Source organism: Ylistrum balloti, unplaced genomic scaffold, assembly GCF_031769215.1.
Source record: "Ylistrum balloti isolate Yb309-2 unplaced genomic scaffold, AGI_CSIRO_Ybal_v1 Utg370208, whole genome shotgun sequence".
In the NCBI taxonomy this organism is placed as follows: Eukaryota; Metazoa; Mollusca; class Bivalvia; order Pectinida; family Pectinidae; genus Ylistrum; species Ylistrum balloti.
In genome coordinates, this window is record NW_026782179.1 from 2,340,964 (window position 1) to 2,363,085 (window position 22,122).

The 22,122-nt window shown below is 40.7% G+C and overlaps 1 protein-coding gene across 1 annotated transcript; it reads right to left on the reverse strand.

Moving 5' to 3' along the window:
* Nucleotides 1-212: 212 nt before the first annotated feature.
* Nucleotides 213-17,736, reverse strand: LOC132551656 (neurotrypsin-like; the record flags this gene model as incomplete). Its single annotated transcript, XM_060215831.1, has 15 exons — nucleotides 213-1,651; nucleotides 2,985-3,161; nucleotides 4,749-4,913; nucleotides 5,181-5,293; nucleotides 6,779-7,049; nucleotides 7,349-7,596; nucleotides 11,383-11,530; nucleotides 11,806-12,087; nucleotides 12,714-12,901; nucleotides 13,015-13,162; nucleotides 13,615-13,811; nucleotides 14,288-14,420; nucleotides 15,422-15,639; nucleotides 15,943-16,081; nucleotides 17,537-17,736. Coding segments are annotated over 15 exons (2,755 nt in total), but the record flags the coding sequence as incomplete, so codon positions are not given.
* Nucleotides 17,737-22,122: the final 4,386 nt, after the last annotated feature.

The window sequence follows — 22,122 nt, forward strand, 5'->3', positions numbered from 1 at the left end:
GTTAAGTGTAATTTGTTATGGTGGGTGTCATGCTGCAATGTTCAGATTGTAACATTTCAGTGTGATGTCACAACAATATTGTTTTGTTTTTTTTTTATCAGGAAATAGATACATTGTTCTCTTGAAATTTTCATCTAATAATTTTTACTGCCTGGCTGTTTTGTTAACAAAGATAATTCTGTCATAAATAAAAGAAAAAGTAACACAAAGCAGAAATATCAAATGAAAATTTATTAATAGATTATTGTACAGCACATTCCTAAATTTGAAAACAGTCTAAAATGTTTTATTTTTTCTTCCTTAATAGCATTTCATAATTGTATTCATTTGTAAAATACAACATCCTCCTACACCAAATTTTCATGCAATATTCTTTTGGGGTTAGTAAAAAAATTAGGATTTGATAAAAAAAAAAAAAAAAAAATCATTAGGTCTATTGTTGTGGGAAGAAATTTGAAAACTTTGAATGTCTCTGACCTTAAGGTATTGTAACATTCTACTAATCGCCCAAACTCAACTTCAGTAATGTTCTATTTATCCCAATTGTAACATTCTACTAATCGCCCAAACTCAACTTCAGTAATGTTCTATCTATCCCAATAGCTATGTATACAAGACAAATTCCTATTCACAAGTGTAACTGTACAATAATGTAATCAAAAAGTACCTGTTGATGTCAGAGCATTATGAACAGTCAGAGCCTTATGAACAGTCAGAGCATCATTATGAACAGTCAGAGCATATGTACAGTCAGAGCATTATGAAAAGTCAGAGCATTATGAAGAGTGTACTCTAGTATAAGAATAATTTCCTGAACACTTTTACAGGAAATGCTTTTATTACTAATATTTAGCATAAAATGAAAGGAAAAAAAAGAAAAACTTGATACCTTAGAATTAAATGAAAAAGAGGAATCAAAGTCCCTTTCCAGAAGTTTTCAGGATTTCCTTCTGTTTTAAGCATTTTGGTGAATACTGCAATAGTTGAACCACAAAAGCAAAAAAAAAAAAAAAAAAATAGAATAAAAAAAAAAAACACAAACAACCGGACCCAACCCAATCCATACCGTTTACACAACATATGATTAGCCCATAAAGATGTAATTAAAGCTAAACAATATTTAAGTTATAAACACCATCTTCAGGTGTTAATTATATCAACTTAATTCACCACTTACTATGTTTTATATATATATATACACAAATTTTAATTTGGAATAATTTCAAAGCCCTGTTTTCTTGTGTACTGGTATTTTGTTATCTTTCTATTTTCCAAATCTCCCATGCACTCTTCAGTTATTCAGACTATATGGTTACTGTAATAGAGCTCATTGTTTATTTCAAACAATCACCAGAATCAAACTCAGAACCTCTGGTTCATTCAAATTATCATAAAAAACATTTAGCATCAGAACATAATACATTGGAAAAAGAAAATTAGCTGCAATTTTAATTATGCAATATTGTAAGAAGTCCACTGATGATTCGAATTAATCTTCGGCTGTATGGAATTCTGATAAGATGTTAGCTGTGTGTTTTAAGCTGATCCCGTATCCATGGTAAAATGGTTTTGATATGAGTGTAGACACCAGGGGCATTGGCCTGTCCACATCCTGCTCCCCAAGATGTGGCTCCATACAGAGTGTAAACTCCTGTGGACAGAATAAGACACATCATTGGCACAGAATAACATTCCAAGGCATTCTTATCATTGACACATTTTCATCTATTAAATCGTACATCAATGAGATGTTTTCAGAGGCTCCATAAAATAAACATAATTTCTAAGACTCAGTTAAACAATCTAATATGACTGAAAACTTATGTTAAACCCTCTTCATCAAAACAGACATTCTCCCAGAATTATTGGAGAAAACCGACATCCTCCCAGACTTATTGAATAGAGCTAATATCTCCCAGACTAATTGGAAAAAGCAAATATCTTCAAAGAATTATTTTAGAAAGCAGATATCACCCCATGCTTATTGAAGAATTCACATTGAGTGACTTAATTTGAAAATAAGCCTCACTGACTGAACTGAAAAATAAAGCATACTCTCACTGAGTTAGTGAAGATTACAGATCCCCATTACTGATTTGTTGAAACTAGAGGTATCAGCAAGACACAAGTGTTAGTAAATAAGGAGACGTTGCAAACCCGTTAGTGTTAATAGCTTTGTGAAAAGGTGTACTCATGACTCATGATATAAAATTAAAGTCCTGCCTGCAGGATCTATAGTAAAGAATCTGAAATCACACATAATTCTGCATGCAATTATTATGATTATTTCTAATGTTTTATTTCTACTTCCCATTATAGTAAGGTGTGGCTCCATTGATCCTATTGTTTGGGAAAATTCTAATCAAGATTCTTTTGAGTTAAATGGGCATAAATATGGAAAAAAAATCAAATAGTCATAGCCTAATCAGGAAGGATAATACAAGTACAATTCTTATTTGTACCTGCTAAAGAGTCAATGAGCAGGAATTTCATTCTGAGAGAATTATGGACTAAGTTAACAACATATGGCCTTCAGCATGAAAAGTAGACCACCTCACTGACATATTGACTTATTTATCTAGCAATAAGTCAAAAGTCTGCAAATAAGCCAATTCACATCTGTTGTTGTTCAACTTAATCATCATTACAAACAGATGTTACATCACTGTCCTGCAATAAGCCCTACCCTGACTTGGAGTCATAGCTTTTTAAGAGGACCACAGAGGTTTTTAACAGATTAATATGGTGAAAAAAAATCATCACAGAAAGCAGACTGCTGACTGACTGATTAGATACGGTATACGTAGTTATATACCGGGTAATTGACTTTATAGAGAAGTCAAATGTTCTTAGTAACCAATCACACGATATTGGGTCTGCCTGAAGTTTAATTTTATCCATGTGTATTTCATAGATTTTGGAAAATAAAGATATGACATTTAAATAAACAACTGGAGGTATTAGAATTGGATAGCCTGCCTTACCTGCACTTTCCTCACACACAAGTGGCCCTCCACTGTCTCCTTGACATGTGTCAACACCACCAGCAACCAGGCCAGCACACAACATGGCCGTAGTGATCTGAGATTTGCTGTATAGCAGTGTGCATTGGGCTCGACTAATCAGAGGAGCCACAGCCTGTTTCAGCATGTGAGGTGTACCTAAAGTGTGAAATATCACATCTCATCAATCACTAAAATAAACCAACATTGAAGAATCCAACATATGAAGATACAAGTATTTTGGGTACAATTCATTTCCCACCGAAATTGACCATCAAGTGATTTCATCAAGAACTGAACTTAATGACACAAATACAGAAAACATCAAGTCAAATTAATACCCCAGCTCTGTTTTGCCCCAGTCAAGATAAGACACCATATGTACGTTCTGTGATGTACAAAGTGATGACCCTAAATAGCTCTGTTGTACCCCAGCCCGAGATAAGACACTACATGCATGTTCTACAATGTACAAAGTGATGACCCTAAACAGTTCTGTTCTACCCCAGCCTGAGATAAGACACCATATGTATGTTTTGTGTTGTACAAAGTGATGATCCTAACTAGCTCTGTTCTTCCCCAGCCTGAGATAACACACCATATGTATGCTTTGTGATGTACAAAGTGATGACCCTAACTAGCTCTGTTGTACCCCAGCCCGAGATAAGACACTACATGCATGTTCTACAATGTACAAAGTGATGACCCTAAACAGTTCTGTTCTACCCCAGCCTGAGATAAGACACCATATGTATGTTTTGTGTTGTACAAAGTGATGATCCTAACTAGCTCTGTTCTACCCCAGCCTGAGATAAGACACTACATGCATGTTCTACAATGTACAAAGTGATGACCCTAAATAGCTCTGTTCTACCCCAGCCTGAGATAACATACCATATGTATGTTTTGTGTTGTATAAAGTGATGACCCTAAACAGCTCTGTTCTACCCCAGCATGAGATAAGGCACCATATGTATGTTTTGTGTTGTACAAAGTGATGATCCTAACTAGCTCTGTTCTACCTCATCATGAGATAAGGCACCATATGTATGTTTTGTGTCATTCAAAGTGATGACCCTAAATAGCTCTGTTCTACCCCAGCCTGAGATAAGGCACCACATGCATGTTCTACGATGTACAAAGTGATGATCCTAACTAGCTCTGTTCTACCCCAGACTGAGATAAGACACCATACTTATGCTCCGTGTTGTACAAAGTGATGACCCTAAAAAGCTCTGTTCTATCCCAGCCTGAGATAAGACACTACATGCATGTTTTACGATGTACAATGTGATGACCCTAAACAGCTCTGTTCTACCCCAGCCTGAGATAAGACACTGTATGTAGGCTCTGTGTTGTTCAAAGTGGTGACCCTAAAAGCTCTGTTCTATCCCAGCCTGAGATAAGACACTACATGCATGTTTTACGATGTACAATGTGATGACCCTAAACAGCTCTGTTCTACCCCAGCCTGAGATAAGACACTGTATGTAGGCTCTGTGTTGTTCAAAGTGGTGACCCTAAATAGCTCTGTTCTACCCCAGCCTGAGATAAGACACTGTATGTAGGCTCTGTGTTGTACAAAGTGATGACCCTAAATAGCTCTGTTCTATCCCAGCTTGAGATAAGACACTACATGCATGTTTTACGATGTACAATGTGATGACCCTAAACAGCTCTGTTCTACCCCAGCCTGAGATAAGACACTGTATGTAGGCTCTGTGTTGTTCAAAGTGGTGACCCTACCTAGCTCTGTTGTGCCCCAGCCTGAGATAAGACAACTCTTGCCAGTTGTATAAGCTGTGTTGCTAGTTGGAAGACAGGCAGGTTGGATGTAGTTATTGAAAACAAATCCATGACCATTCTTCTGTTTCACCTTCAGAAGAGCAATGTCATAGTTGTATGTGACATCTGAAATAAGAAGAGGACTTTAAAAGATTTTTGCTACATGAAATAATTACAGAATACACCCTTCCAACTTTAACATGCAAATTAGTGCAAAATTTATTAAAATGTCCCAGAAATTCCATGAAAGTATCATTTTAAATGGGAATGCATATAGTAGTGACAGATTTTCATCAGTTCATTCCTACATTTAAACTTGATTTGCTTTATTTGTGCAGTATCAGTCCACAACATTTTTCTAGTAAATTCCAGGGTTTCTTTCCTACAACTTACCATTATAAGATTCATGCAGGAGCAAAGTTTCTATTTCAAATTCTTCCTCGTGGTCATCTGGTGACTTGTTGTTTAGGTCACCTACCCTCAGTAGAAAGTCAGACTTGGTTTTGCTGTAGTACGGATCATACATATTGTAACTTACATAATATTCACATAAAATGGATCTTTGATGAGTTTCATTTCATATATATATTTGAGAAAAGAGTCTTAAAATTCTTCCTTTTACCAAGCCTCAAGTAAGGATCTCTTCATCCCATACTTTTACAAACATTTGGAACATCACTTTAAAGACCAATGCAAAATCAATATAGGCGATATTGTGTTGTCATAATGTATTTGAAGCTTTGACGTCATACTGGAAACAAAACTAGGACATATAAGCTTTTGTCATAACAAAAAAATGATTCAATTGGTGTTATTACACAAGGTATGTATGTGAGAAATGTACATGAAATACAGTTAGTAACCACTCAGTACTTTTCAATTACTGCAATGATACAATGAAAACAAACGTCACACCAACATCAACTGAAAACTTACCCTTATGGCTGCATGTTGTCTGATCATTTTGTTAATTATTGCTTTACACCCTATTAACAGATCAGGTAATTTAAGGACGAACCAGGCTTGGATAGTGAAGGAATGCCAGAGTTTCCGGAAAAATACCACCGACCTGTGGTCAATTTCTGACAACTTCCCCAAGTTGGCCATGAAAACACAACCCAGGGGTGATGAGTAAGTGATAAAGACAATCAGACACCTTAACCACTTGACCACTGTAGCCCCACTTAATCTGATCAACTGAAAACTTACCCTCAAGACTATGTGACGTCTGATCAACTGAAACCTTACCCTCAAGACTGTGTGATGTCTGATGAACTGAAAACTTATCCTCAAGATTGTGTGATGTCTGATCAACTGAAAACTTACTCTCAAGACTGTGTGACGTCTGATCAACTGAAAACTTACTCTCAAGACTGTGTGACGTCTGATCAAATGAAAACTTATCCTCAAGACTGTGTGACATCTGATCAACTGAAAACTTACTCTCAAGACTGTGTGACGTCTGATGAACTGAAAACTTACTCTCAAGACTGTGTGACGTCTGATGAACTGAAAACTTACTTTCAAGACTGTGTAACATCTGATCAAATGAAAACTTATCTTCAAGACTGTGTGACATCTGATGAACTGAAAACTTACTCTCAAGACTATGTGACGTCTGATGAACTGAAAACTTACTCTCAAGACTGTGTGACGTCTGATGAACTGAAAACTTACTTTCAAGACTGTGTAACATCTGATCACCTGAAAACTTACTCTCAAGACTATGTGGCGTCTGATCAAATGAACACTTACTCTCAAGGCTGTATGTAGTCTGATTAACTGAAAACTTTTCCTCAAAGCTGTTTGTAATGTGATCAAATTACAACTACCCTCAAAGCTGTGGAACATAAAATCAATTTACAATGTACAAACAAAGCTGTGTGGAAATTGGAAAAGTCTCAGTTTGCAATCATAGCTATATGTATAGTAGAATTAGTTCTCTATTAATCTATTGAAGCTGTTAGTACCATTATCACTTCACAACTTACCCATAAAAACAGTGTGCAGCACTGACGACCCAGTACTCACTTACAATGGTTGCCCCACACCAATGTTGATGGTACTTGGTGTTGTCCCAGCTGTCCACATAGTTAATTAGCCTAACTCCCACCTGCCAAGGAAACATGCCATACTCAGCATTGTTTCCACCAATAATCTTTTCTACACGTGGTGGCTCCCCTAAAACTTTCACTGTGTCATCATCAGTTTCTCGTTTCTTGCGAGCATTGATAATGTCCTCTAATGGGCGCTTACCACAACCTGAACAAAAAAAATGAAGTTTTACTTTTTTTAATATCTACTACTGGATCAGAGTCAACTACACAATTACTTGAAATAATAAGGTCTGGTCCACAAAAAAATACACAACAGAAAATTAAGAAGTAAAAAATAACCAGTTAACAGGTATAATGAAGAAAACATCTCATCTAATATATCTGATAATAAAAAAAGGGAAAGTTGGAGGAAGAATACTTGTAAGCATTCAAGAAGGAAATATTTGCTCTAAGAAGAAAAGGTTCTCAACCTATGATCATATCATGATATGTTACACATGTTACCTGGAAAGATGTAGCTATCCACGGTGTCTCCATCACTGTCATCATCATCATCATCTCCATCTGGATTGGGTTTTGGTTCCGTGACACATCTAACTCCTGCATCCTCATGGTGACCGCAATCATGGGAATTGCTATGAGTACAGCTCAAGATAGAAGTCTCTGTGCCATCACATCTCACTTCATCAAGCAGGATGGGGATATCACTGGCACCCCGCCCAAAATGGGCCTGTCCTAAAGCGACACCGCCACTGTCAATATGAACATTATTATACTGAGTTTTTTAATGAAACAAGAGTTTCAGGACATGAATAACTCACCTGTTCTGCAGCTTTAAAAAGACGACTTTCTTATTTGTTAAATTTCTGCAAACTTGAGAGCCCATACCCCAAGCATGCTAATAAAAAATAGCATAATTTATGACCACGAACATTTGAAAAGAAGAACAAGACGTTTCAAATAAGTTTTATCTTTTCACCTTAAAATGGGTCAAGGATATCCGAACTAACTTGGTAGTCAATCATCTCAGCATGCTACAAGCCCAATGTCAGTGCCTTTGACCTTTGAGAAGAAGACTGTAGAATTTGATATTTGTTATCTTGAAAAAAAAGAGTCAAAAGTCCGCTTAAATTCTTCAAACAACTTATTCTCATAACCAAAAGACTCTATAGTCCTTCATCCTAGCGTGCTACAGGTCTAATATCAGTACATTGAGCCTTTTGGTTATGAGAATAAGTTGTTTGAAGAATTTAACAGATTTTACCCGTGAGACTTTTAAAAAAAATGTCAAGGTCATTCATTTGAAAAAGTCTGTTTGCCATTCATCCCACCATGCTACAGGTCCAATACCAGTACCCTGTGTCTTTTGGCTAGTGAGAAGATCTAAAAAGGGAAAAGTTGATGCTGGATGTTAAAGGGGTAAACAGCAAACATCTTGCCAGAGTACAAGTTTACTTGTCCTTCTGGCTGGCATCTGAAAACAAATCACATGTATGCACTGAATAACCTAATCAAAGCTAAAATATTGATTAGTTGCTTTCATAGTGAGGCATTTTACAATAACTGTCTTTAGTAACAAGGTTTACCTGTACTAGTCTGTATTAACCACATCTGTCTCCAGTCACAAGGTTTACCTGTACTAGTCTGTATTAACCACATGTGTCTCCAGTCACAAGGTTATACCTGTATTAGTCTGTATTAACCACACCTGTCTCCAGTCACAAGGTTTACCTGTACTAGTCTGTATTAACCACACCTGTCTCCAATCACAAGGTTTACTTGTACTAGTCTGTATTAACCACACCTGTCTCCAATCACAAGGTTTACCTGTACTAGTCTGTATGAATCACACCTGTCTCCAGTCACAAGGTTTACCTGTACTAGTCTGTATGAATCACACCTGTCTCCAATCACAAGGTTTACCTATACTAGTCTGTATTAACCGCACCTGTCTCCAGTCACAAGGTTTACCTGTACTAGTCTGTATGAACCACACGTGTCTCCAGTCACAAGGTTTACCTGTACTAGTCTGTATTAACCACACCTGTCTCCAGTCACAAGGTTTACCTGTACTAGTCTGTATTAACCACACCTGTCTCCAGTCACAAGGTTTACCTGTACTAGTCTGTATTAACCACACCTGTCTCCAGTCACAAGGTTTACCTGTACTAGTCTGTATTAACCACACCTGTCTCCAGTCACAAGGTTTACCTGTACTAGTCTGTATTAACCACACCTGTCTCCAGTCACAAGGTTTACCTGTACTAGTCTGTATTAACCACACCTGTCTCCAGTCACAAGGTTTACCTGTACTAGTCTGTATTAACCACATGTGTCTCCAGTCACAAGGTTATACCTGTACTAGTCTGTATTAACCACACCTGTCTCCAGTCACAAGGTTTACCTGTACTAGTCTGTATTAACCACACCTGTCTCCAGTCACAAGGTTTACCTGTACTAGTCTGTATGAACCATATGTGTCTCCAATCACAAGGTTTACCTGTACTAGTCTGTATTAACCACACCTGTCTCCAGTCACAAGGTTTACCTGTACTAGTCTGTATTAACCACACCTGTCTCCAGTCACAAGGTTTACCTGTACTAGTCTGTATTAACCACACCTGTCCTTCCTCCAATATCTAGGTTTTCTTGTACATAGGTACCAGTTTGTATCTGTCTTCAGTCTAATGGTTTACTTATACTGCTTTGCATTTACAACACCTATCTTTAGTCACAATTTTTACCGGCACTATGTTGTGTTTACAACACCTGTGTCATGTCACAAGCTTTACCTGCACTATGTTGTGTTTACAACACCTGTGTCATGTCACAAGCTTTACCTGCACTAGTCTTTCCCACACATGTATATAGTCACAAGCTTTACCTGCACTAGTCTTTACCACACAGGTTTATAGTCACAAGCTTTACCTGCACTAGTCTTTCCCACACATGTATATAGTCACAAGCTTTACCTGCACTAGTCTTTACCACACAGGTTTATAGTCACAAGCTTTACCTGCACTAGTCTTTCCCACACAGGTTTATAGTCACAAGCTTTACCTGCACTAGTCTTTCCCACACATGTATATAGTCACAAGCTTTACCTGCACTAGTCTTTCCCACACATGTATATAGTCACAAGCTTTACCTGCACAAGTCTTTACCACACATGTATATAGTCACAAGCTTTACCTGCACTAGTCTTTCCCACACAGGTTTATAGTCACAAGCTTTACCTGCACTAGTCTTTCCCACACAGGTTTATAGTCACAAGCTTTACCTGCACTAGTCTTTCCCACACATGTATATAGTCACAAGCTTTACCTGCACTAGTCTTTCCCACACATGTACCGTAAAAACCCACGTAATGTCCGCATCTGTGTAATGTCCGCACCCCTTTTTTGACACAAAAATCTGGGGAAAAAACCCACCTTCCATGTAATGTCCGCGGGTAAAAAATGCAAATTGAAGCTGCCGATTTCACACGTACGCTAATGTCGTAATGGCCGAGAGCATGTCGCATTGTGTATAACTTACAGGTACCATTCAAGAATTCACTTAATTGTTTATAACAACAGTTATTCTCCATAATGGTACAGTAAGCTTACCAGTATGACAAGTCCTCACATTGGTGTTTTGATAAGGGTTAGCCCAGTAGCGTTATAAACAGCTTGGGTCGTCTCCTCACCTCGAGGAGTTCTTCCACAGTGACGACGACGACTTCTGGGGTTTCGAGAAACGCTATTAAACCGGCCTGCTATGTATTAAGACTTTCTGATAAACGATCCATAATCAATAAAACGTCTGATTATTTATTTTATGTAATATTCTTGTACATGTTATTTATTGTTATTTTGTAAATAAAATGTAGAATGAAAATGTTGTGTTATTTTGTATATGCTCATGGGTATGCTTTTTCAATGGGGGAAGGGGAATAACTCTAACTTTACATGTGACAAAGTCAAACAAAATGGCTTCCTATTACGAAGGACGACACAATACGAACCTGTAACGAGAAATTGGAAGGAATTAACCATGGAAACTATAATAAATAATCATAAATAATCATGTTTGGTTGAGGAAACATCATAGAAAAACCATAGAACGATAATATCAGGTATGCTTGGCTTTTAAGAACACAATTCAAGGAGATATGATATGAATTGTCGGAAGGAAAAAAGTGTCATTTCCTCTATATCTCTGTAATGTCCGCACCCCCTTTTTTGGATTGATTTTCGGTGAAAAAAAGTGCGGACATTACATGGGTTTTTACGGTATATAGTCACAAGCTTTACCTGCACTAGTCTTTCCCACACAGGTTTATAGTCACAAGTTTTACCTGCACTAGTCTTTCCCACACATGTATATAGTCACAAGCTTTACCTGCACTAGTCTTTCCCACACAGGTTTATAGTCACAAGTTTTACCTGCACTAGTCTTTACCACACAGGTTTATAGTCACAAGGTTTACTTGTTTTAGCTTGTGTTTACCACTTCTGGCTCCTATAGCAAATTTTTGCCTGTGCTGTTATCTTTACCTATCATAGCCCAACATTCTACACACAACATCGGCATCCTCATCTGACCACCTGTCATCACAGACTGTCCCTCTTTGTTGACCATCTAATATGACCTCCACACGACCTTCACCGGGAACATTTCCATCCACCAACTCGATATCCACAGCTGCCATCAAATAAATATTACATTTATACATTTAAAGCATATCTTTCTAAAATAAGATAGTCACTAAGACAATAATCTGTAAAACAATGCATAACATCCTATGTTCTCAGATTTCCCACCCCCTCTCCGATGTCCAAACTTTTTCACTTTCACAAAATGTGTCATCTATTACACTGTCAATAAACTGCTATAACATATGAGATTGCTGCCAATTCAGATAAAAACAAACACAAATATATGTTAACGCTCTAAAGAATCTCATCACACAAACCTACCACAGTTGTATCGAACAGTTAGGTACTTGGTGGTATCTTCACAGGGGTCGACCAAATCAGAGAACATCCTTTGTATATCCTGAATGTTACACTTCTGTTGACCATTACAGATGTAATGTATTATGTCAAATACGCCAGCCACGTTACAGCGTCTCCTTCTCATGCTCTCACTGGGACATGTCTGTCGATCTTTTCGGCCATAGGTGGCATCCACAATCTCCAGCCCCCCAGCACAGCTTAGTGTCACAGCATCATCAACACATACTACCTGTGTGTGATGTGCTGTATTGAAAAAAGATGAAGCAGCTTTAGTCCTGATTCACAAAAAATCCCGTGTTGCTCATACCTATCAAATTAGTTGTCAGCATAATGTCACGTCATCTTTTACAGATATAGAAACAATCTACCAGATCAATCCTAATTCGTCAAAAATTAATCTGAATTGTGCCAAATAAAAAATGAACCCATTCATAATTTTTACTTGTAAAATGGTAGTCTAGATTTACTGATATCCTAACTTTAAAGACAGTTCCTGTTTCATACTTACTTTACTACAAGAACATTTACTAATTTCATTCTGACTACAAGTACTGCAAGAAGTCAGTCGACACTTCTATTTCAATGGATGACCTCAAATCTGACCTTTACATAACAGTATCAAATGTAAACACAAGAAAAAAAATCATAAGAACACATGCCAAGAGAATCCTTTTTATACAATCACTCAAACTTTTTCTCTTATATATCTAATGCACAAATTTGCGAATGCAAGTTAACAATTAGCTTCAGTTTTCATATCATGTCTCCCTACCATATTTGGCTGAACACACAAGGAAGAGATAAAACTATAGATTATAATCATTCTGAGTAACATGCAAAGTGCCTAAGTTAGACTTGAGACATCTTACCAGTGGATGGATCAATCTCAGACGTACAAGACACTGCCACATAGCTGGATGGTGGGCAGTCATCAGCATCCAGATTCTCCTCAAGGCTACAGTTGGTCAGTACTGTACTGGTTGGGGGACAGGACACAGTGTAGGGCCATGCTCTGGTCAGACTGGATGTTGGAGTATTGGTCATCAGTACTCCCCTCCTGCCAGGCACATGTTTTATGTTAGATTGTGTCATTATATAAACATTTTACCATGCTACTGGAGAGAACATACATGATTATATCATGAGAACATCTACTGTTATAAAACCTACCTGAAGCCTAAGGATTTACACACAAGTGAAGCCTGTTCATCACTGTAGCGAGACTGGTAGTTACATAAACCACCCGCAACACCACCACTGACCAACTGGACCACTCCTTCATTCTCATTGGCTCCACCCAATAGGCCGATGGCAATATCTGATTGTTTTAACATAAAGAAATTGACATTTTTTATCTATCAAATTGCTACTTAAATGAAAAAAAGAAAACAATCAATATGGGATATTTCTGTCATCCTTCTTTGTATCCATGGGAACCAATTTTTCATCATACCCCGGCACTTTGTATCCATGGGAACCAATTTCTGTCATCATACTTTGTATCCATGGGAACCAATTTTTGTCATCATACTTTGTATCCATGGGAACCAATCAAAAGGTATAGACATGTAAAGTAATGTAACCCAATACTGCAGTAATACAGGTAAAATATATGAAATAAAGAATAAATATGTTCATAGTCAGCTTGTTATGACCGATGAAGATGAGCCAAAGTATTCCAAATTTTGTGTGAGCTTCATTTATTTTGACAAAGGCTTTTGTCTCTTTGTCAGCCCATGCATGCTTATGTAAATGTTTTAATAGACTTGCCGCTGACTGATGCTTCCATGAAGGGCTCTGTCAGGCACACTGCTCCTGCATCCTCAGAGTGGTCACAGTTGTGTATGCCCCATCCACTATGTGAACATTCCATCAAGCTGGTCTCCTCCCCTGTGCAAGACACATCGTCCAGTAAGATCTGGTCACTGCCCTCGCCGTAAGCAGCTTGACCTTTAGATCGTCCATCTCTACAAGAGGATGAACATGTTAGAAATACATGAAGTATAAGGTTTGTTTAAATTACAATAAAAAATGTTTATTTCAAATTAATTCAATGTTTTGCAGATTTACTACAAGTATCAAGGAAGAAAGATGCTATTTTAAAAGACATTACAAAATAGAACATTATCTCTTTTAACTTCATTTTTTCAGGAAAGCAACAACATTTACAGAAACTTATCTATGGGCTGGTTTTAAAAGGTAATGTAATATCACATAGTAACCATGTGGATATATCATATACTGTGTTAAACAAACAGAGATTAATAATGACTAAAGGTCTTGTCATAAGGAACACACATGCCAAATATGGAAGCCCTACCTCTTGTTGTCCAATAGATATGGACAAGGTTAAAGTTGAAAACAGTAAATCAGACAGCAAAAAAGCAATATTCATCTGATTTTTCGATCATGGAACATAAAAAGTGAGCTTGATGCCACTTACACAAATCCAAGCATCCTGCAGACAACTCGGGCATCTTCATGACCCCAGTTATCATCACACACTGTCCCCCTTGTTCCTGACCTGATGATCTCTACACGACCTTCAGAAGGATTTGGCCCATTCACCAGTTCAACTGTAACTCATTCAAAAGCAAAATGCTGGTGTAACTTTATGTACAACATGCATGGTACAATAAATTCATGTGAAATGAGCGGGAACAAGACAATTTGCTGAATTACAAACCCCAAATGACACAAATCTCACCAAGATGAAGCCATATCCCAAGTATAAAGTTATTGTGATAAGTAGTGAAGATAGGGCCTAGACACATTTTTTTTGATGTAGGTCAAAGATCAAATGTAGGCCAGAATGAGTGGCTACAGGTAAGCGGATACCTTACCTCTAAATGATATTCTTATCTGTGAGTTGTGACTTAACTTGTGAGTAGTGACCTAACCTGTGAGTGGTCTTCTTACCTGTGAACTGTGACTTTAACTGTAAGTGATAGTCCTACCTGTGAGTGGTGACCTTAACTCTGTTTGGTAACTTTCCCTGTGAACAGTAGTCTTACCTCTGAGTGGTGACTTTACGTGTGAGAGTTAACCTTAACTTAAAGAGGTCATCTTACTTGTGGGATTTTGACTTCAAATGTGAGTGGTAATTGTGAGTGGTAACCTTACCTATGAGTAGTTGCCTTACCTGGGAGTGATGACCTTACCTGTGAGCGATGACCTTACCTGTGAGTGATGACCTTACCTGTGAGTGATGACCTTACCTGTGAGTGGACCTTACCTGGGAGTGATGACCTTAACTGTGGGTGATGACCTTAACTGTGAGCGATGACCTTACCTGCGAGCGATGACCTTACCTGGGAGTGATGACCTTACCTGTGAGTGGTGGCCTTACCTGTGAGTGGTGGCCTTACCTGTGAGTGATGACCTTATCTTCGAGTGATGACCTTACATTGGAGTGATGACCTTGACTGTGAGTGATGACTTTACCTGTGAGTGATGGCCTTACCTGTGAGTGGTGCTCTTACTTGTGAGTGGTGGCCTTACCTGTGAGTGATGACCTTACCTGTGAGTGGTGGCTTTACCTGTGAGTAGTGGCTTTACCTGTGAGTGATGGCCTTACCTGTGAGTGGTGCAGCCGTAGTGGTGGTACTTGTTGGCAGACTTTCATCCATAGTACACATCACTCCAACATCTTCACCATGGTTACAGTTGTGAGTACCCCAGTTTAAATCGGGGCAATCCCATAGAGTGTCTTCCTCCCCTGTACAAGCTACATCATCCAGCCAAATCTCGCCCTCACCTTGACCATAACTGGATGTATCCATCTTCATTCCATTTCTGAATAGAATTAAACATATAAATCAGATTGACTGAAAGCTTGTTGTTAATTGTTTCAAATGAAGAGACTCAGTTTGATGATTTTGCAAATGACCCGGTAATTTCTTTTAGAGATTATAAACAGCTTAACAAAAGACGTATCATTCTATTACTGTTTCACTGATAATTTAGAATTCTGCTTTAGTACAGTAAAACAACAACTTGTCCTTAAGTCAAAATAAAAGCAGTCCAGAGCCAAACAAGATCTCCAAAATATAAACAACTGAAATGATAAGAGTTGATGTGAGAAAAGGTTGACTGTACATGTATCCCAGAGTTCTACACACAACTCGAGCATCTCCATCATCAAACAGGTCATCGCACACTGTACCATTGATACCAGTATGTTCTATGAGGATACGTCCCTCATGTGGTCCAGTGCCTCCTACCAGTCGCACAATGTCTGTAACATAACAACTACAGTTTAAGGGTTTCTGCTATGTTGTCTGTAACACAACAACTCCAGTTTAAGGATGTTTGCTATGTTGTCTGTAACACAACAACTCCAGTTTAAGGGCGTTTGCTATGTTGTCTGTAACACAACAACTCCAGTTTAAGGGTGTTTGCTATGTTGTCTGTTACACAACAACTCCAGTTTAAGGATGTTTGCTATGTTGTCTGTAACACAACAACTCCAGTTTAAGGGTGTTTGCTATGTTGTCTGTAACACAACAACTCAAGTTTCAGGGTTTCTGCTATGTTGTCTGTAACACAACAACTCCAGATTAAGGGTGTTTGCTATGTTGTCTGTTACACAACAACTCCAGTTTAAGGGTGTTTGCTATGTTGTCTGTAACACAACTCCAGATTAAGGGTGTTTGTTATGTTGTCTGTAACACAACAACTCCAGATTAAGGGTGTTTGTTATGTTGTCTGTAACACAACAACTCCAGATTAAGGGTGTTTGTTATGTTGTCTGTAACACAACAACTCCAGTTTAAGGATGTATACTATGTTGTCTGTTACACAACAACTCCAGTTTAAGGGCGTAGTATTTGTTATCTTCATTGTTAAGGTTTAAAGCATGTAAATAATTGAATATGAGCAATGCAGAAATAACCAGATCAAAAAAAATCCATGTGAAAACAAAAAGCCAAGGTCATTAGACCAATCTCAACCACTATCTACATATATATCAAGACAGCAATTTTCTCTTAGCATTTGCTCTACTGGTAGGACATACATCAACATTAAGTCACATTTCACTGTCTTAACAGCTTATTGACTTTCTTATTTCCATTGCTTCCTACAAGACCAGGGAACCAAAATAAAATTAGGTAACATGGCAGCAAGACCTTGTGGTGTCCATAAAGTATCTCACGCATTTTATCCACCTAAATGAATGACATATCTAAATTTTAATTTTCAAGTTGTTTAAGCCATATGCCAATAGAATAATTAATTAATTTGTCATGTCTTTAAAAAATGTCAAATGGAAGACAAGTTTACAAGCAGGATTTTCCGGGTTTGATTTTAGTTACTCTAGATCTAGTTTGGATCTTGTTGATCATGTGGTTGTTTGTATGCTTCAGGCTTTTGGCTGGCGGTATACAGAAAACACCTATCACCAAAATCCCCGATTAAGAATAAGATCAAGAATTTTAAAATATGACTTGCAGGCTGATGATCCATACATTTGGAACCATAACAAAATTTTGGTTTAATAAACGAATGATATTAACACAAAATAAGACTTGCTCACCAATCAGTATCAGACAGGACTTTCAAATATTAACAGCTTTTATACAGTTATCTTTTAAGACTTCATGTGAGATAAAAATTATATTTTGAATCAAAAATTTAAATAATTCAGGTGTATGTTAAAATCAATTTTGAAGCAATGAATGAAACAACCTACCTGGTTTTGGTGTGGTGGACACGGGCACATCATTGGTACAAATGACTCCCACATCCTCCTCATGGTTACAGTTGTGTACTCCCCAGCCATTGCTTGGACACTCCCACAGCATGCTTTCCTCTCCTGTACACTCCAGATTATCTAACCAGATCTCCCCTTCACCAAAACCAAATGTTCCCTTTGGTACAGGACTGCCATCTCTAAAATTTACAAATAACAAGAATTATGTCTGTCTTCTTACGTAATGTTACTTTTTCCATTTATATGGAATACATATAAGAGGTTGTCATTTCAAATATATAAAGGATCTTCCTCTTAATAATTGATTTCATTTCAGTAATAATTACCATAACTTTAGTATGCAAATACAGTACCTACACCCATCTTTGTATCCCAACAACAAAAGATTCAAAAGAAAAATAATCCCGCCCTCCCTACGATCCATGAGCCATCACGGCAGGAACGCAGAGTGATCTCCCTTCCTCTTACCTTTATGGCTGCCGACGAGTGCGGAGGTGTCTGAGCTAAGTGCTTTTCTTACTCCTTCTCTTCGTACTGCCATTGTCGTTTGAGTATATTGTTACTCTATTAGTAGTCTATAAACCCATCTCCCAACTTATATTGTGAAATTAAGTATTGTCATTTGTTTATTTTGACCGTATTTCCGGCCGTTTTTTCCTCCACGTATTCGAGTGCGTGACTACTTGTCTCGTTGCTCGGATTTGCGTGAAGTTGGAATTTGTTTTCTTGCTGCTTTGTCGGCCGTGTTGTACGGCCGTTTTATTTATGCAGTGCAATCTTGCTGCGTACGGTAGGCTTTGTGCTCTCGTTCGTAGTTTTTTGATTGTTCGAGAACTTCGTTTCCGGCCGTGTTTTTCCTCCGCGTGTTCGAGTGAGTGACTACTTGTCTCGTCACTCGGATTTTCGTGAAGTTGAAATTGTTTTCTTGCTGCTTTGTCGGCCGTTTTGTACGACCGTTTTCTTTTTTTTGCAGTACAATCTTGCTACGTACGGTAGGTTTTATGATCTCGTTCGTAGTTTTTTGATAGTTAGAAAACTTTTTATCCTTGTTTTCATTGTTACAATTTTTTATTGTTTCGATGCTGGATAAAGGTGCCGGGTTTACGTCGGGGGTCAGCGCATGGATGTTCCTATTTCTATAGATAATGGGAACCCCATGATACCTGTCCCATTTGCCGACATTACAGCCAGACCTCACTATGTGAACTTTGTTTGCACATGGAGTCTGCTGCTTAGGCTCCCATGCCTTTCCAGCTAACTTTCCGCCGGAAGAGGGATTCGTCCTCTTCTTCCGGTAAGGGAAGTAAGCTTTTTAAGACCTCCCTCCTGAAGTTCTGAACCAGAGCGTTCCTGCTGAGGGTGCTCTCGTTCCACCGAGCTCCGCCCTTCAGCAGGGGGTGGCTCCCCCTGTCCAGGTGCGTCCTGGAGTAGGGGGGGGGCAGCCCGACCCTGACTCGGCGCAGTCAAGGGTCGAATTGGCCGGTAGCTCTCGATAGGCGGCGGTGTTACCGTCGGAAAGGGACTTCCGGTCGAGGTCTCTGATTCCTTCAGGGACCTCGGCACGCCAGGTGGCGTCGTTGGTGGGGGCCGCTTTGACTCCGGAACTGTGCCTTCGGGTATAGGTTCAGGGGCCACAGACTTTTTGTCAGGATTGTCTGTGGCTACGGGGATTAGTGACACTTGAGTTCACTAATCCTGGTGTCAGTGCGGGGTCTGTTTTCCCACCCTCACAGGCTTCTGGCTCTGGGACTTCCGTCCCAATCCAGATTTCCCAGTGCAGGGTTTCCCAGGGGGTTTTCCTCCAAGGGTTTGGGGCTTCAGGCCAGGAGTCCGGTTTCCGGTCTCCCTTTCCCCCGGGCTCAGGGAGTAGGGGTGCCTGCGGGCACTTATTCCTGGGTCGCCCAGGCCAACCTGCGGATGGTTTTGGGTACCAACAGTTACTCAGCAGTTACGGGCTTAGCCTGTACATGTCTGGGTTTCCACCTGGTGGGAGTGGCGGTTCATCCTGGTCCTTTGGACAGGATGTCCAGCCCCAGACTCAGGCAGGCCATCTTGGCCAGTTCTGGGGTCACTCCCGGCCCGCTGGACCGTTCCCATTCCCTCAGGGGTTTGGGTTTTTACCCCATGGGTCTTCACTCGTGGAACCCATAGGGGTTGGTCTCTCCTCTAGGAGATGTTATAGCAGTGCAGAATCCCCCCAATGTTCTGCTACTTCGGGGGCCTTGTTGGCCGGTCCTATAAAGGTTTGCCAGACCTTAAGGACTTCCGCCTCCAGCGCGGACCCGTCGGTCTCCTGTTCCCAGGGGTCGGCTTCGGGTCTCCGACCCAAGCCTACAGCTACAGCTGTTGGTCGTGCTGCGTCCAAATGCCATAAAGAGGAGTTCCCCTCTGCGGAGATGGCTCCTCTGGCGGCCCCTGTTCCTCCCAAGGGGACTTCGGTCTCTATTGAGGAGGAGATGGACATCGAGGGTGCGGGCTCGGCAGAGGAAGACGATGTCATTCATCTTTCTCCTGGGCCAAGAGGGTTCACAAGGGGAAGATGGCCCTGAGACTGCTGAAGCTGAGGCTCAGCATGTGCTTTCTGGGATGCGGGTCCTCCGGGCCAACATCTCCCGGATTCTCAGGGCGGAGGTTTGCCCACCGCCTCAGCATCGTCGGCGCCTGAATCCACCATCCTTCTGGGTTCCCTGGTGGCTCCTCGGGCTTCCGTTCGCTCAGATCGGTCTCTGCCAGAAGGCAATATCATGTCTTCAGTTCTGGCCACGGCCCGGGCTCCGGTTTTAGAGAAGGACTCCTTCTCTACCCGTGCTCCCGGGTTTGTCGGTCTGCAGCTCAGTGTTGGTGAATTGTCGGAGGCTTCAGCTTCCGACTATGCCACACATGATGGGCAGCTGGCCTCTCAACCAGCACAGCTGGAGTTGAGACAGCTGGCTGCCTGGCCCGGCAAATCAGTGGACCAGGTGGTGCTCGATCCCAAAGAGCACCACAGGATGGAGAGAATGTTGCACCTCTCCATCCAAGTTCTGTCATACATAGACTTCCTGACAGTTTGTCTATACAGGGTATCCGATTTGCCTGAGTGTCGGTTATCCGAGACAGAACAGCCGACATACAGGACACGGCAGCCTTGCAGGTTCTCTGCTCGTCAATGCCGTGTTGGCTAGGCAGTTTTCAGTTCTGAAATTCCGCCCAGTCCAGTAACCCTACCGTTTCCGCTTGTTGAATGCCCCCTTCTAGGGCTCTACCCTGTTCAGGGGAGCTCTTCCTTGGGTTCAGAAGGATATGAAGGAGGACTCGGTCGCCTCAGCACTTCTGGTGAAGAGGTTTCAGGCTGAGAAGGCCAGTGCCTCGCAGGGGTCAGTGCCTCCTAAGAAGAAGGCGAAGTCTTCGGCTGCTCAGTTTTCTGCACAGCCCAAGTCCCAACCTCACTTCAACGGCAACAAGGGGAAGGGTAGGAAGGGTAAGAAACCTCCTGGGGGCAAGAAGAAGGGTTCCTGACTATTTCTGCTTCTTGGCAACGAAAGGCGAAGGGTATGGCCGGGTGGACCTGTGGTTCTCCTTTCCCGGGCTCATGTCCTTCTCCTGCAGGCTCAGGCTCCGGGTGGGCAGACGATTCTCTGGTCTGGCAGGGGCTCGATCTGCCCCATCCGGAACTCCCTGTGGGCGGACGTCTCTCTGCTTTCCTTTCCTAGTGGCAGGATATTACAGAGGACGCTTGGACTTTTGTCGGTGGTCAGGGAGGGTCTAGGTATTCCCCTTCTTCAGGATTCGTCCCTCGCCTCCTGGCCGTTTTTGTTTCTTTCCTCCTCCCGGGGATTCAGAAAGGGCACGGGTGCTCCAGGAGGAAGTAGGGACCATGCTGCCAAGGCAGAGATGCCCTTGGGGCTCACGACAGCTCCTTTGGTGTTCACTCCTGCAGAATAGACGTCCACATCTATTTCGACGACTCCCTCATGCCTCTTTTGGTGTGGGAATCGTTAGTGAAGGACACTCGTCTGGTCCTGAAACTCTTGCTCAGAGTCGGCTTCATTCCTTCCAGAGAGAAGTCAGAGGTTCCTTCATATTAGGACTTCTTCTTCCTGGGGAACCATTTTGACATGGTTCGGGGCTTAGCCCTTCCACCTCTGGAGAAGTTTGAGAAGGTCAGGGCTCTGGCTCTGACTTTCATCACTTGGTCGCTTGTCCAGGTACATTGGTTCCTCAGTTTTCTGGGGTATCTCAACTCCTTGGCATATGTGGTCCCCCTAGGGAGGATTCACATCGGACCTCTCCAGATGTTCCTCCTGTCTGACTGGGTTCCGTCATCCAGGAGGCCTGGATCCCGCTTACCCAGTCGGTCAGGGAGTTCTCTTGCTGGTGGACCATTTAGGAGAACGTTTTCCACGGGGTACCTCTGACCAAGCCTATCCCCTCTATGATCCTGTTCATGGACGCGTTCATGACAGGAATGTGAGCTTACCTCGATGGCCAATGCCGCTTGGGGGAGTGGTCTGGCGAACAACTCACGGAGCACATCAGTGTACTCGAGATGAGACTGTTCATTTGGCTCTGCAGTCCTTTAGGGG